Genomic DNA, 16,656 nt, shown 5'->3' on the forward strand with positions numbered 1-16,656 from the left:
AAATGTTTTTCCTTATAACTTTCAAACTGATTCAATAGATTGTCGTCCACTGTGATGTAATGGAACGTTTTTCATTGATTAACTTAATGTAGAAAATTGCAAAGCTAGAATCAATTACACATATATAACAAATTTCAACGAAACATGCCATTCACTATTCTAAGTTTGCAGTATGAAACTTAAATTTTCAACTTCCTCTTAAATGGAACTATCAGTTACGACTGCTCGATTTTCAAGTTGGCATAAACGAACGACGTAACTACTAGGTACTGCGATGATAAATGAGTTATGTACAAAAACTCTTTTTTTTCTATTCTCACTGTTATATGAACGATATGTTGAAGGATCACATTAATACCGGTAACTAATTTAATACCAGTAAGTTATTTTCATTAAAAACGCAATCTATGAAGTAAAGTTTAGCAAGATCGTAAAGAAGTAAGTTTGCTTTTGTAATATGCTTTTAGCTTCTTAGCAGTTTAGAGCTGGCTTAAGAGTAGTTTAATTTAGGTATTTGAAGGATGCAACTGTTCTGTACTGCAAATTCATGTAAAATATGACGAAAAATAGTATTTTAGAGATTATGTTGTGAATTTGGCATTGGTACGTATTGAAATATGTGTGTGTTATGTCTATTCACTTTTACAAACATTTATTTTATTTTTTTTTATGTTGTAAAATACACAAACCAAAACATTATATATATAATAAAATAAAAGTCGCAAAAATAAGACCTTTGATAAATAATTAAAAAAAAAAAAACAACAATTTTAAGCAAAACAAATCACAAGATTTTCATAAAACATGACGATTCGATAGTTTTGTGATGCTCCCAATAAGTTTCCAAGACATGGGTAGAATTCAAACAATGTTTGTATAGCCAATGTTTTCTACCTTGTGAATATTTATTCGGGCTTTTTTGAAATGTTTTCTTGTTTATCCTGTTATTGTTGATGTTGTTCCAAGAAAAAAATCATGCCTAGTGGTAGAGCATATATTGGTTAATAAAAGTGCTGAATACACAAAATAGCTCAGATTAATATTTACGCTGCTAATCAATACAAAAGGTGAGTGTCCAAAGTAGCCCCTGGAATCAAAAGTAGCCCCGTCCGACGGTACGACCTTTTCAAATCGAGCTCCAGATTTCCAATATTAGTTCATACATCATGGAACAGCAATTGCATTTCTGCTGTGTAGAATTTCCACCGCTCGTTATTTGTTTTTAAGGAAATCGGACACGACGTCGGATAACTCTTTGGGAGAAATCAAACGGAATCCTTCAATTATGTAATTAGAATGTTTTTATGTGGATAGACTTATACCCCATTTTTATGTTTTGAACTAGCTGTACATAGACACGAGATTTCCATGCGTTTTCTTTTATTAGAACTATACAATCAACATTTTCCTTTTTAACGGCTGTCCGAAGTAGACATATTAATATCCAAAAATTTGGCAACCTTTTTTAGAGAAGTTCCATGATTTCTAATAGCTTTTAATGCTTTGAGTATAATGTTTCTTGAATTATAAGCACGTTCTTTTTTCTACCTAAAGAGAAAACACAAATCTAATGCCGTTTTCGTTTTTAGGAACTGGATCGGTGATCAACACATAAACAAACCAACGTCAAGCAAATTGTAGTTCGGTCGAACCTGAACCGGGTTTGGGTAGAAACTGTGATTCAGAACGGGTTGCGCCAGTTCCAAACTAGGTTCAAAAACGAATTCGACATAATAAGAAACTTTTCACTTGCCCCACGAGATTAGAAAAATGACAGTGTTTAAATTTAGTTATTTTTAGGTCTATGTCGAATCAATTCTAAAACTTTTATTGCAGTCAGAGGAGACAACTTAGGAGTGGTATAGAAAATTATTTTCCGTAACTTTTTCCCGCTGAAAATATTCAAATAAGATTGCACTCCACCAACTTGTTACGGAGTGATAGTTGACAGGTTAACAATCTTTCGCTCTATTGTGCAATAATGGCTGAAAAATCTCAGAAATCGTTTACCTATCGTAATGTTCTCATTGGCCTCAAAGTTTTACGCATGAATTTAAAATGTTAATTCACATATTCAGTAAAATATACCAATTATTTTCACTTACCCCATTTACCCACTTGCCCCGCGGTACCTCATTAGGGTGCAGAACCACTTGAGCAGTTCCTTGATTCACTTTGGCATGGGGGTTTTTTCTCAGCCGAATTGTCTAAAATTTTGCAATAAGAAGCGCTTCAGTATGACACACATTGTGGCCAAATATGAGCTCTGTAGCTTTAAAAAAAACCACTGCCGAAGTGAATCAAAAGTGCCAAGAAATGGATCCGGCTCCCTACTAATTCTACGCGAAACATAAATTACCCGAATGGCTCGTGTAGTACTAGTGATACCATCTGATCAGTTGAGAAAATCAGGACATTTTTCGTATAACTTGTGATCTCGCCCTAAAAGCCATTGGAAACCAAGTATGCAGTTTGTTGTTACCAAGCAAACGAATAAATTTACACGTTATTCAACAATGCTACTATGAAGAGAAGATCCCCCTCTACCTCTTACCTCTTAGTGGTCATAGTTATCAGCCTGAGCTAGTCATTTGTTTAGAAATAATGAGCAACACACTTGGTTACCAATGGCTTTTAGGGCAAGATCACAAGTTATGCTAGATTTCATGGATTTTCAAAAAAATGTGCAAAACTCACCGGATTAGTTAAACAATTTCAGCCGAAAAAAGCTTAAAATCATGTCCTGCAAAATCAGGACGGATGGTAACTCTACAACACCATAGTCATAGTGCGGCCTTTTGTCCTATTATTCAAGTGGATGCCACTAATCTCCCTTTGCTCCTATCCGCGCCCTGTTGGTTCTCGAAAAACCTCGTAGAAGATTACAGACCGTCAATGGCATTCCATATACTAATCCACATGACATATTCAAGGGTCTGACTGTGCTCATAATCCACCCTCAGTTCGTAATCATCTCGCCAGCTTGAAATTATATTTTCCCGAAGTATAAAATATTTTGATGAATGATAGCCGTATTATGGTTACCACAAAAGGCCGAATCACAAAAGGCCGAAATATTAAAATAAATTTTAGTGGAAGCCACAAACATTCAGCACATTTTTCTACAATATTATGGCACATTTTTACAGTAGGGTAAGGCGGGATAAGATGCACAAGTAACATTACTAGCTAAATAAGAGTTTATCCAGCTGAAATATGGTTAATGTTTTTTGGGTGTGTCAGCTGGTCTATTCTCAGCTGACACACCCAAAAAAAATCTATAATTGGAGCTTAAGTAGCCGCGCTGTTGTATTTTGTACGACATAAGTGTAAAAACCTCGCGAAAACTGGAAGGGTATAAAGTGTCTGTTTGATTTTGGCAACATGCCAAAAAAATCATGTTGCCTAAATTAAACCGTTCCAAAATTTAACGGTTGATTTTATTAAAACTTTTATCACCGTAATAATGATCACGAATTAAATTTATCTATTTTGAATGTGGTATGCCTTAGAAAAGCCAACAGAAACATTGGATTTGTGAATGGCCATGATCCATTTTTTCGTGTACATCGTATACATCCTCTATCCTCAATGCAAATTTTGCACTGTTTACTGACTTGACTGCATTTAACAATGGACTTGTTCATTTCATATCCAAGCTTTACTCTTAAGGTTTGTAACTTCAATTCGGCCTTCTGTGATTCGGCTTTTTATGATTCGGCCATTTGTGATTCGGCCTTTTGTGATTCGACCTTCTGTGATTCGGCCTTCTGTGATTCGGACTTTTGTGGTAGGCTAGAATGTATTCGGCCTTTTGTGATTCGGCCTTCTGTGATAATTCCGTATTATGCAGTAGCTTGACCAGGTTTAGGTGGGAAGATAAAATTTGAATTTTATAATAAAAAGGTGGATGAGAATAAGTGTAGAAAAAGTAATTGAGAAACTGACTACACGCTCTATGAAATTCGTGCATGTTTTGTCAAAGCAACATTCAAAGTTTGAATTTCAAACCAAGAAGATATCAACTATTACGGATACTACTGATTATCAGCGTTGTATAGCGACTGTATATTGAAATATGCGCAGACACTGCTTAGTGACCAGGTAGAAGAAAGGGACCTTGTCACTAAAAGGCAACTTGCTACCAGTCCTGTCTCTGATATCTATCCCTATCCTCTATGAACTATCCCAAGATTTACTTCATAGATTTTTATACTGACTCTTTCATCGCTTTCACTAGGAAATCTTCCAAGATGTTCTACCAAGAAAATTCACAAAAGTTTATTGCAGAGTTTCAAGAAATTCGTTTAGGGATTTTTCTAAGAAAAACAAAAATGCTTCAAACAAAAATGGTACGCCGCTTTTACCAGCAAATCTTTAATGGATTCTTTCAAAAATTCAACCACAGTTTCTTTCAAGAATTCTTCAGAAACTCCGGAAAGAAATCCGACGGTGAATTTCTTACGAAGTGTCTTCACAAATTTCTCTTGGTATTTCTCCAGTAATTCATCAGAGGATTACTGCTCTGTTTTCTATGTAGGGTTTCAATGCTAGTAATGGACCCCTTAGTAGCTGAAATTCATTCTAGACGCTTTTCCGCAATGATATCTCAGATGCATATACGTTTTGTGGAGTCTAACAACAAATTCAATGTCTTTACTTCATAGTACGTCTATGAAACATACAAAATCATTCGATTTTTCCAGCGAAATATGCATTTGAAAAACTGTTGTCCGAATGCCTATTATGGACCCTCCCGGGGTCAACAAGCGAGAAAATTTTATTTTATGATCGCTCTCTCTTTGGGGCTCTAGTTCACTGCTCCTATTAATCAGACTTGTTACAACTTGCGATACATTGCCGATCATGGACCGCAAAAGATGGGATGTTTTTCTTTGCTTGCTTTGATCGTTCTTCAAAATCGAATGAGAGCGAATTCTGCCATGCCTGGCAATAGCCAATTTACTAAGACCTTCTCAAGAGTCCAGTAGTTCTTTCAGAAACCCTCTCAGGAGCTCTAGGAGTTGCCTGAGAGGTTTCATCAGAGATAACTTTCGGATTTCCTAAAATCCTCAGTTCTTTTTTGCAATAATTTGTGAACAAATACAATTCCCTAAGATATACCTGAATTAATAACTGAATAAGTATTCAGACTTCCTTAGAAAAAAAAAAACAAACAACTTCTGGAGGAATTCCAAAATGAATGTTAGGAGGAATCTCGGGTATAATTTATTGAGGTATTCTTAGAGAACCTGCTGGTTGACATCTTACAAAAATCATGTTCCCTATTGCAGGAAATCCGTAGAAATCCCTGCATGCATCGCTGTAGAAATTACTGGCGAATTCTTAAAGATATCCTCAACGAAACTCCGAGAAGAAATCCTAGGAAAATTGACTATGATTTCCTTGAGGTCTTTCGATTTCTCATGTGGTATCGTGTTGGATTCTCAAAAGGTATCATGGACAAAATTCTTGGTGAAATTCTTTAGGAAGATCGAAAAAATCACTTAACGAGCTATGAACTTAAAGGAATCTTCGATATCTGAAGGAAACTTTAGACAAACTCAAGACTAACAATTCAAAAGGCCTCATCTCCAAAAAGTAAACAATGAGAAAAATGCAATCTTGTTTTGTCAAACAATAAATCAAATTTAAATTATGAATTTAAGCATTGTATGTTATTTTATCGTCCCGAAAGTCGATGGATAAACTGATTTATAGCTATGAATATTCATTACTATCATTTTAGCAAAAAATCCTGCTAAAAAAGTAAGAGGTTGTTTCCGAGATACGACCGCCAAGTTGACGTTGGATAACGTTAGCTTCTTCTATTTTCTGATTTAGGACCGTCACGAACTTATGAAAGATTTACCTAGAAATCTGAAAATCTAATCAGTTTTCAAACAATTTGTTGCATGTCAATTCTGATCTATTATGGATATTAAGTGTTATTATTTGGTTGGTTCGGTTAACACTTCAACACCGATAGAACCGGTCGATGGAAGAAGAAGCATGGGCGGTAACTTTTGCTCTCCAAATAAACAGAGAAAGAGTTTTGGGTGATCTGTTTGTAGTATGAAAATGATGTCCGTAATAGGGAATGCATCACCAAACTCGCAACTAATCAATGATCATGTCTGCGATAATTGACAAGAAAATTGTGAATGAAATGGATCACTTGGGAAATGCGACCGTTCCTTATGAATAATCCCAGAGATAATCATATTATTTAGTCCTTACATTTAATAGATAGAAATAATATCCTTAGGGGCCATCCATTTATTACATAAAGGTTCATGGGGGGAGGGGGTTTCAGATTTCTCACGCGCCATACAATTTATATTTTTTTTTATTTCTATACAAAAATCAGAGGGGCTGTGTACAAGACCCGATTGCATGACGTTAACTACGCTGCGTCCTCGGAAACAGCCTCAAATTGCCGTATTGTCAATTATTCGTAATAAATCAATTATTGTATGATGGAATGAGATGAATTAAGAGATTATAGCAAGTATGTGGTAAACATATTAGGGAATATTATACAAATAACTCTTTAAAACACATTTGTTGGCTCTGAAAAGGGCCGATTGAATTGTTGAATTTGCGTAACACGAACACATTTTGACGGCGCACTGGTTTCAATCCTCCTCGGCCGATGAGATTTGCGGTGCGGATGACGATGTGCGCTTCAACAAGCGGCTTTGGTCGATTTTCTTCAGCCATCTCGTACAACAGCTTGCCTCTGGTGGCGAGGAGCTGAGCAGGTTTGGAGGAGCTCTTACCAGCTCGAAAGCGAAAACAGAATGAAACCGAATTCAACGAAGGAGGGATGCTTTATACCCTTAGAATAGCAGATGATGCTCCTCCTTTCATATTCTTCGTTTTCTTATCTGGGAAATAAGCTATATGAAACTGATGTCTGGGTAAGGGATGTACAGATTAGCATTATGCTGTTATTGCAACCCGACGGCACTGTGGCAGCATCCTCGGAAACAGCTTCAAATTGCCGTATTGTCAATTATTCGTAATAAATCAATTATTGTATGATGCTATGAGATGAATTAAGAGATTATAGCAAGTATGTGGTAAACACATTAGGGAATATTATACAAATAACTCTTTAAAACACATTTGTTGGCTCTCAAAAGGGCCGATTAAGTTATTGAATTTTCGTAACACGGACACATTTTGACGGCGCACTGGTTTCAATCTGCCTCGCCCGATGAGATTTGCGGTGCGGATGACGATGTGCGCTTCAACAAGCGGCTTTGGTCGATTTTCTTCAGCCATCTCGTACAAATTAGGGAATATTACACGGACGGTGACGGCTGTTCCGCTCGATCTAATGAACCAGAATGACCGCGCTAGCCTCCCGCATGGCAATGACAGCGGAGCACTGGCTGGTAGCGACGATTTCTGGCCGAAAACGATTATGCTGGCTGGTGCAATCAAATGAGCGGCTTCAGTTGCTGCGGCTCCGAAATGCGTGGTTCTTCGGTTCTAATGCGTATTGTATTCGCGTCCTATTGAAAACTGAACTGAGTACGCGAATGACTCTCGAAATTTGCTCGCCGACCGTGTTCACAGTCTGACGGCAAAAAGAAGAATGTGGGAAGAAGTTGTTGTTGTTGTTTGAGAGGGACTTTAACCCGAAGGTCAATGTGGGAAGAAGCAGGGTGCGGTGCGCTTTTATAGTGGGAAGCGGAACCGAAAAATGTGCTTGAACGTGATTGGTTAGATAAGAAAGGGGTCAACGTTTTACGATATTTCAATAGTTTGTTGCTAATAATCAATAGTGTCCTCCATTTGAATCGACGCGTAGATAAATTTCCAATCGATTCATGGATAAATATTGAAAATCTATCGATAAATGACTGAGTTATTAGCGGTCAAAACCTGACCATTTTTCGTTACATGCTCAATTTTTCGTTTTTCTGAATTGTACCCCCATATGTTGCCGTAAGACGTTATCCAACGTCAAAAATGAGTCAAAAGAAATGAGGCTTTTATTTCACCAAAAGCTGTGCAGCCCTTTTCATTTGTGGCCATAGACGCCGGCCGACGCTGATGAGGCCTGTGAGTTGACGCCTTTGTTTACTCTAAAATGTGTTGAGGCCTTCTAGTTGTGGCTTGTTTTTTCATCATCTTCTGATGTGGCCTTTTGAAAATCATTCAAAATTGATGATGAAATAAGAAATTTGAAGTGTAGAAGAGTGTTAAGTGGTGAAGCAAAGTACATGGAGATCCCTACATTAAGAGAAGATTCGTGCGGTTGATTAAATATGTGATTGATTGAACCCTTCATCATCCATGAACATTATGTATGTGCTACGCGAGTTTGTCGCCGAGAAAATGTATGGAAATGGTGGTTCAATTGAAATAATATTGCAATTGAACGTTGTTTTTCATGAAATTGAAACCAAATCGTGTTTTTGTTCATAATTTGTGAAGTACAGACAGGCTGACACAGGTATTATTAGGTAGTATGATACAAAATACATCAGTCTACAGGGTTCCGATAATGTTCGCCGTTTAGACAACCACTGTATAAAATAATACAAGGAGCAGTCGCTCCGTAGTATAACCTGCATCTACTTAGTGAATTTGGAACGTTTTTCGCAATCTACATTGCAATTTTGATGTTTGTTTAACAGGCCTCAAATCGGTTTCCGTCAGATATAGAAATGAGGCCTTTTTGAGAAAAGGCCGCATTTGCGATGAATAACCTGGTTAGCGGAAAATGAGATGGGGCCTTTTAGAAAAATGTTATTTTTTCAACTTTTATGCATATTTTTAAATGACTATTGTATGTTTTAGTAAGAATAGGCTCTTATACACTGAAATCAGCAGAAAACCGATTTGTTTACATTTTGGACTTGAGGCCTTTTGAATTGTTGGTCTTGAACTCCCGAATTTATTTTTAATACAATTCCTATAGATAATCATGAAAAAAGATATAACATAGCAATAACACTTGTCTCGTAATGTTACAAGAAATGTCTCCGGATAAACGAATCAATAGTGCAATCAACGTAACAAAATTCGCAACCTACCTGTTCTTTTAGCCGTGTTGAGCAGTGCGTGGATCTCTACAAACAGTGGCCCGTTGGAGTGCGGTTCGATCTTGACCACGTATTTGGCATTTTCACTTGTGACTGGCTTGGAGACATTGTCCGACGCGAGGAAGATCTCCCCGAAGCTGCCTTTGCCTACGAAGAGAAACATCAATCAATCAATCGTCCAATTGTATCAACGACGTAATGCACACATCATCCGAAACCTACCTATTGGCTTTCCGATGCGCCAGTCCTTGAGCGACAGATCCGTCAGAATGGTGCCATCGACGAACTCCCTCGTAAGTTGAAAGCTCACGTTCAGAGCCGGACTGCAGCTGGTGGGGGTTTCAATGGAAACCTTCTGGCGCTTCTGGGGCGTTTCGTACTGGTGATTCTCGCTGTCCGCGGCATGTCGCTTGCCCATATTATTCCGCAGGGGGAAATTGTGATGGCGCTTTGCTCGGGCTTTTTGCGATGGCCGAGAAGAGGTTTTTGAACTTGTTTCCCTTCGTTTTCGTCGCCGTAAGGTTTTAGATTTACTGTTGTTTTGGTATAGTCTCAGCACTTGGCGCAGCAGCGAAGTGGAACGCGAGAAACGTCCGACCGTCCCGTCTTCAGGGTGTGAGTGTAAGTTTAGTTTGCTGCCGTTGGGGAGATGGCTGTAAAGGTACAAGAAAAATATGCCAAAGATGAGGAAATATGCTTGGACCGGTGAATAGACAAACATTGCTATGCTTTATGGTGTGTGTTTTGTTTTTATGCTCTGCTTGCTTTCATGCATGCAATTTGATGCAGAAATTTGTGGAACGAGAAAATGAATGGAGCAATATAAACGTCATCTACTGGATAATTTTTGTTTCCACCGTTATCGTCACTGATTGTTACGAAACGATACTCAAAACCTAAAATGACATTGACTTCTGAGGGTCTTTTGAGGTTGTTGTTTCAATCTGGAGATATTTAAGCGCAACAAAAAATGAAAATTGTTCAAGGCTTATTATCATTCAATATTTGAACCTTATTCAACATTCGTTTTCAGGCATTATCAATGGTATCGAGTTCCTGCATATCTTCCCGAGCAGAAGAAAATTACTGTAGAATACCAAACTAAGGTATTCCAGAGTAGATGTTTTTCAACACTCACCACCTGAATAAAGTACACAGTAAAAAATCGGCAGTTTCGATTGAGTAGATTGATCACTTGAATCAATTTGGCACTAGACTCTGAAGTGAAAGTCGTTGATTTTGAACATGATGTTCTTCTGTATATAAGCAATCACGGAGTTCGTTCCAACGAATCTAAAGACTATTTTACTAGAATAATCCAAAATTATCTGTCAAATCGGACACTTCAGGTTAATTATCAGAACACCAAGTCTACAAGACTTCCTGTAAGAGCTGTTGTTCCTCAAGGCAGCATTTTGGGACCAATATTGTACAATATTTTCACATCTGATTTACATGAGTTACCCCAGGGATGTCAAAAACATGCCAAAGTGAATCATAGAAGTACCCAAGTTAATTCTTTATCCTAGTCCTGTGATTGAAGGATCTAATGAAGTATAGTTTAACATCGAAAGCATAATCAATTTTCAGATGCACTATACATTGTAATGATTTGAAAGGCTGTAAGCTTTTCAAATCAATACACTTGGCTTTGTTTTCTTTCTCTTAATCTATGTCCGCTGCCCTATTTTAAGCAGTTTGTTACCAACGCCAATCACTAAAAAATATAAATCCTTATCATTTTTATCAGTCATTCCTAGGCCCGTTCGAAGCACGTATCTCAGTCGAAGCGCATATACACATTTCCTCTGTATGCAGTCATTACACTTATCGCACCACCTTATTTTTCTATTCTACGAATAATATACCCCCCAAAACAGTAAACAATCCGAATGGCCTCAAGTCAATCCCATTCAGACCGTTGCTTCTCAAATCGTCGAGCGAAACGCATAAGCCATCCAAGGTCACCCTCCCCGTACATTTGTTTACGCTTACATCGGAACTGAACGACTATATCAGCTGATGATTTGACTTCAAGAAAAACAAAAATCCAGATGAGCAGACTGCAATGTATAGAACCTACTCAGAGCCCCGTCATCATATTTCGCGGTGCTCCATTTTGCTAAAAATCCACAAACCTGCCATTGCGAACGCGCTGAAAATGATTATCGTCGTCGTGACCCATCCGCGATGATGACGACGATGGCGGACGGCGACATAACGCGAAGGAAAATGGTAGCCGAGCTACAGAGTGCCAGGGCAAACGCACGTCGACGGAACGGGAGAAAAAAAAAGGTTCCTACATGTAAAAGCAATATTAACCTTTGCGTACCCAACGTCTGTTTTTGATGATCTCCAAATGTCGAATCGGCTGTTAAAAGTACATTTTCCAACCAACAGTTATGGATCAGTTGTCAGTTGTCGAATCCTATCTATTAAATTAACAAAGCAACATAGAAGACAAAACTTTAATATAACAGCACAAATCGCACTGTTTTAAATTGAAACTCCGGTTAATAACTACCCGGGTAGAGGTGAATAACAAAATAATGGTAAAGTTAGAACACATTTTGAAATCATATCTACTTAAACCATTATTATGTTATTAATATATGACATTAAATATCTCATCAAGAGCAAAACATACAATCGTAGCAAAATCTATCACTGATATGTTATTCTTTAAAGTCATGTAATAACTAATCAATAACAAAAAATAATATGGTAAAATTTGTTATTTGTGCAAAAAATACTAAACAACATTAAATATCTAAAGAATAACAAACTTTATTTAAAAAATTCATGAGAACAAACCAATATTAAATTATATCATAATAGCTCATTTTACTATTCGTATGATATTCATTGAAGATTCAAAAAGAAAAAGTTTTTTAGCAGGAAAGCAAAAAGTTTATTTTTCAATCATGCTAAATTAAGATGTTAAAATCAAGGAACTAAAATTACCATACCATTGTTTTGATCTACTTGTGAGTAGCCTATTCAGTTATTATTTTGTTATCAATATCTAAATAATAACATATTTTGTTATTTACGATTGCCTACATTTTTTTTTGTATGGTATTTAGTTGGAGCTGCCTGACAGCTTAACTTGTCAAGGCTGAACCCTCGGTCTGGCTTTTGCCAAGTTTCCCCTCTACCAGGACCAATACTCAGACGGACTAGGCAATGGCGCCCACATGAACACTGTTTTTTTTATTAGTATTGTGACGTGGTAGTTTTTGAAAAGTGCCCATTAGAGTGATGCAAATTTTGAAATGTTTGCTCCCCTATGCTTAAACGATTTTAATTATGGTAAATAGCATCTTCCCAAAGTTTGAAGTGATTCGGAAGAAATTTGACTGTGCACACGCCATTTGAAGTTTATATGGAGATTACTATGGAAAACGTCAATCTTTTGTGTTCAGCCCTCTAACACGTTATCATAATATTTTAGGTAAAAGTGAACACACTCATCTTATGTGGAAACTTCCCAGCTACAACTTTGCAAAAGACCACTTTTTGATTGGACCTCACGATAAATTGTTATTCTTCATTATAAAGTTGGTTTGCATGTAGCATGCTTCACCAACTGTTCGGCAGGCAACAGCGGTGCTCCTGGCGGGAAGCATAGATCAAAGTAATCCAGGCTACTATGTTCTACAGCAAAACAGCAGTGTTGCTCTGAAAGTAATTGAATGATCATCTCAGCACGATTTGGACTTTGTTATCAATAATAACAAATAATCCTTACGTCCCATCGAAATGTGGTCTTCGGCAAAGTTGTAGCTGGGAAGTTTTCACATAAGATGAGTTTGTTCACTTTAACCTAAAATATTATGATGACGTGTTAGAGGGCTGAACACAAAAGATTGGCGTTTTCCATAGTAATCTCTATATAAACTTCAAATAGCGTGTGCACAACCAAATTTCTTCCGAATCACTTCAAATTTTGGGAGGATCATTTTTATCATAATTGACATCGTTTAAGCATAGGGGAGCAAAAACTTCAAAATTTGCATCAGTCTAGTGCCCATATTCCCTTGCTTCTGAGAAAAGGAAGCATTGTGAAAATCAGCAGCTCCATCAGAATTTGTTTGAAATAGTTGTGTAGTAGTGTCATTACTAATACTGTCTAGTCGAAATGGTTTTGAATAATTTGTCATTCAAGTGCTATTCTGATTACTCCTGTCTTTTACGTAAGATTAGAGTCTTAAATGTCAATTGTCGTCAAGTTTTAACAAAATTAGGCTGTTTAGTAGTAGTTCTAGTTAATTTTATTTTTTGTTGTTAAAAGTGTTTATTGGTCATTACGTTCATATATCCTTAAAGAAAAAAGTCGCTTTCCTTGTCTGTTCAACAATTTTTCGAAACTAGCAAGTGTACCCTAATGATCGATCTCAGCGTCTTACTTTCCATAGTCATTTTATAGTGAATATTAAAGAGTAAAGTTACCTGAGGCTTCTATTACAGTCTCCTACATGATTCACTTTTCGGTGGCAAATGCAATGCTTCACAACGCCTACTTTCTACTTGTAAATTTTGCGAAAATGAAGCTGGAATTAGATTACACTGTTCGACAAAAAATTTTTTTGGCTGGATCAGGGACGCGGTTATATGGGTCTTGAAGTGCAAGAAAAGTGTAGAAAGAGGCCGTTTTCAAATGATTTGCAGCACCCCTGGATAAGTTTTTGACAAAGTTTGAAAATTTTGCATTTTTCATCAAAAAAAGCGTAATAAGCAAAATATCAATATATTTTCAAATTCAATTATTCAACCATTGAATTAGTCAAATCAATATTTTTTAGCCCTAGATCGTTTCAGGGAAACGTGCACCATTTCAGAAGAATATTGGCATCATTTTTATATATGAATTTGGAATGTTAACGATCATTAAACAAGCATATGAGGATGTGCACCATATAAATACTACTTATTTTTCTATTCCACACATCTGGTTCATTATATAATAATTATTATAGGTTCAAGAAGACGCTTGATTAGGATTTAATTTTTTGCTCCATTTTATAAAGCAATGAGCAATGCAATCCAGTAACATTTGATTTCAACAAGGATACGAATGCGGAAAATTGATGTGTCTGTTATGTTTATATGGGCTGGTTGGTCTAATAAACTCTTGGCAGTAATACAAAATTAGGTTGGACACTGACATGTAAGTGGTCTTACATGAGCTAGTCGGTTTATCAGGAGCCGATGGCGAAGTCCGTGAAAAATGTCATAATAATGTTATTTGCGATTTCCAAAGATTTTTAAAGGTACTCATTAAGAATAGATTACTTATCGTGAGGTCCATTTGTTATCAGAATATCCCTAGAAATTACAGACTAACGTAAAATAGCAACCAATAATTCAGTAATCAACAATTCCACATTTTTTGTGACATCATTTGACAGCCACTCAGGCAGGCATGAGATCTTTTTGATACAGTTTGCGCACAATACTAATCATTTGTGAAAACTGATTTAATGGTAACATGCCTACTTCTTACTTGTTAGATGATACAATTTCTGGTTAAACCATTTCCGATTTTTTTGTTGGTTCTACATTTTACATATTTTTCAGCAATTTTAATCAAACTTTCAAATGGATCGTTAGTTTCTTGTTCAATGAGATGTTTTCTTCAAATGGGTTTAGTTGTAAGCATATTGGAAACATAAAGAAGTCGACCATTAAGGTTAATTTTAAACTCGTCTCTCATATATGGACAAACGTGTCCATTTATGAGCCCCCATTCCCATATCCTCGAAACGAGTAAAAATGCTTTTCAATTAAGTGAAGAAACAATTTATCCATATTTGTGATAAACAATTTTGCGAAACTTCACGTAATTTCTATTTTTCTTTCTTTTAACAAGAAGACATAGAAAAGCAAGTGTTTTACTCATTTTGAATATATCGAAATTATTTGTGAAATTCATTCCAAATCTCAAAACTGAAAGTTTGATTAAAATTGCCAAAAAACATGTGAAATTTAGAACCGAAAAATAAAAAAATATCGGAAATGGTTTAACCAGAAATTGTTTCATCTTACAAGTAAGAAGCAGGCATGTTACCACTAAATCAATTTTCACAAATGATTAGTATTGTGCACAGACTGAATCAAAAAGAGCTCATGCCTGCTTGAGCGGCTTTCGCAAAAAATGTGATAATGATAATTACTAAATTATTTGTTGCTATTTCATGTTATTCTGTAATTTTCTTAGGGATATTCCGAGGAAAATGAATGTCACGATAAGTAAACAATTATTAATGAGTACCTATCGAAATATTTAGAAATTGCAAATAACAATGTTATCACATTTTTTTACAGACATCGTCTCCTGATAAACCGACTAGCGCATGTAATACCACTTACATGTCAGTGTCCAACCTATATATATTTTGTATTTCTGCTGAGAGTTTATTATACCAACCAGCCCATATATTCACATCACATCACAGACACATCAATTTTCCGTAGTCGTATCCTTGTTGAACTCAAATGTTACTGGATTGCATTGCTCATTGCTTTATAAAATGGAGCAAAGAAATAAATCATAATCAAGCGTCTTCTTGAACCTATTATAATTATTATATAATGAACCAGATGTGTGGAATAGAAAAATAAGTAGTGATTGATTTGACTGATTTGACTTTATTAACGAGATTTTTAGCCCTGGGCTAGTTCGTCTCGGGACCAACGGCTTTACTTCCCTTCCGAAGGAAGTCGTCACTATAACTTTTTACGTCATAAGTGACTGTGTCGGGGATGGGATTCGATCCCAGGTCCTCGGCGTGAGAGGCGAGTGTTCTAACCACTACACCAGGTCCGTCCCTGTAGTAGTATTTATATGGTGCACATCCTCATACGCTTGTTTAATGATCGTTAACATTCCAAATTCATATATAAAAATGATGCCAATATTCTTCTGAAATGGTGCACGTTTCCCTGAAGCGATCTAGGGCTAAAAAATATTGATTTGACTAATTCAATGGTGGAATAATTGAATTTGAAAATATATTGATATTTTGCTTATTACGCTTTTTTTGATGAAAAATGCAAAATTTTCAAATTTTGTCAAAAACTAATCCAGGGGTGCTGTAAATCATTTGAAAACGGCCTCTTTCTACACTTTTCTTGCACTTCAAGACCCATATAACCGCGTCCTTGATCCAGCCAAAAAATTTTTTTTGTCGAACAGTGTTATTTATACCGCTGTTACAGAAGAGGTATTTCTTATTATGGCAATGTAAAAACCATATTAAAATAAGATTGTCGCCACTCATTTCTACTCAGTGAATCTACTAGTCATTTTCCTAAGAGTTCCTATGTATTCCCTACGTCGTATATGATAACGATGTATCTAACTAGCTAATAGTAAGAGTGGCTACGGATCATTCTGGTTAGCAAAAGGCAAACTGAACGTCACCAATAGTATTAATGTCCACTTCGAATAGATTAATTATTTGAAATGGGCATCAATTCTATCAATGACGCAGAATGTCCGTTGGATCACATCCGAGATATTATTGTGTCTATGCCATATGAATTATGACGCGGCTTTAAGCAAAAAATGCCAAAATGTGATACCACCACT

At 36.4% G+C, this 16,656-nt stretch overlaps 1 protein-coding gene across 3 annotated transcripts in view; it reads right to left on the bottom strand.

Annotated features, from left to right (window-relative positions):
• LOC5575134 overlaps nucleotides 1-16,656 on the bottom strand; it is a 60,550-nt gene that overhangs the window by 31,822 nt on the left and 12,072 nt on the right. For 2 of the 3 annotated variants that reach the window (XM_021842210.1, XM_021842211.1), the window contains exons 1-3: nucleotides 11,201-11,266; nucleotides 9,285-9,715; nucleotides 9,054-9,209 (exon numbers count right to left, since the gene is read on the bottom strand). In XM_021842210.1, coding sequence (XP_021697902.1) covers nucleotides 9,054-9,209; nucleotides 9,285-9,715; nucleotides 11,201-11,247 — 634 coding nt within the window. In that variant the 5' untranslated portion in view covers nucleotides 11,248-11,266. Of the gene's footprint in view, nucleotides 1-9,053; nucleotides 9,210-9,284; nucleotides 9,716-11,200; nucleotides 11,267-16,656 lie in introns of those variants that run through there. The other variant, XM_021842212.1, reaches the window with a different exon arrangement.

Source organism: Aedes aegypti, chromosome 2 (assembly GCF_002204515.2).
Source record: "Aedes aegypti strain LVP_AGWG chromosome 2, AaegL5.0 Primary Assembly, whole genome shotgun sequence".
Classification (NCBI taxonomy): domain Eukaryota; kingdom Metazoa; phylum Arthropoda; class Insecta; order Diptera; family Culicidae; genus Aedes; species Aedes aegypti.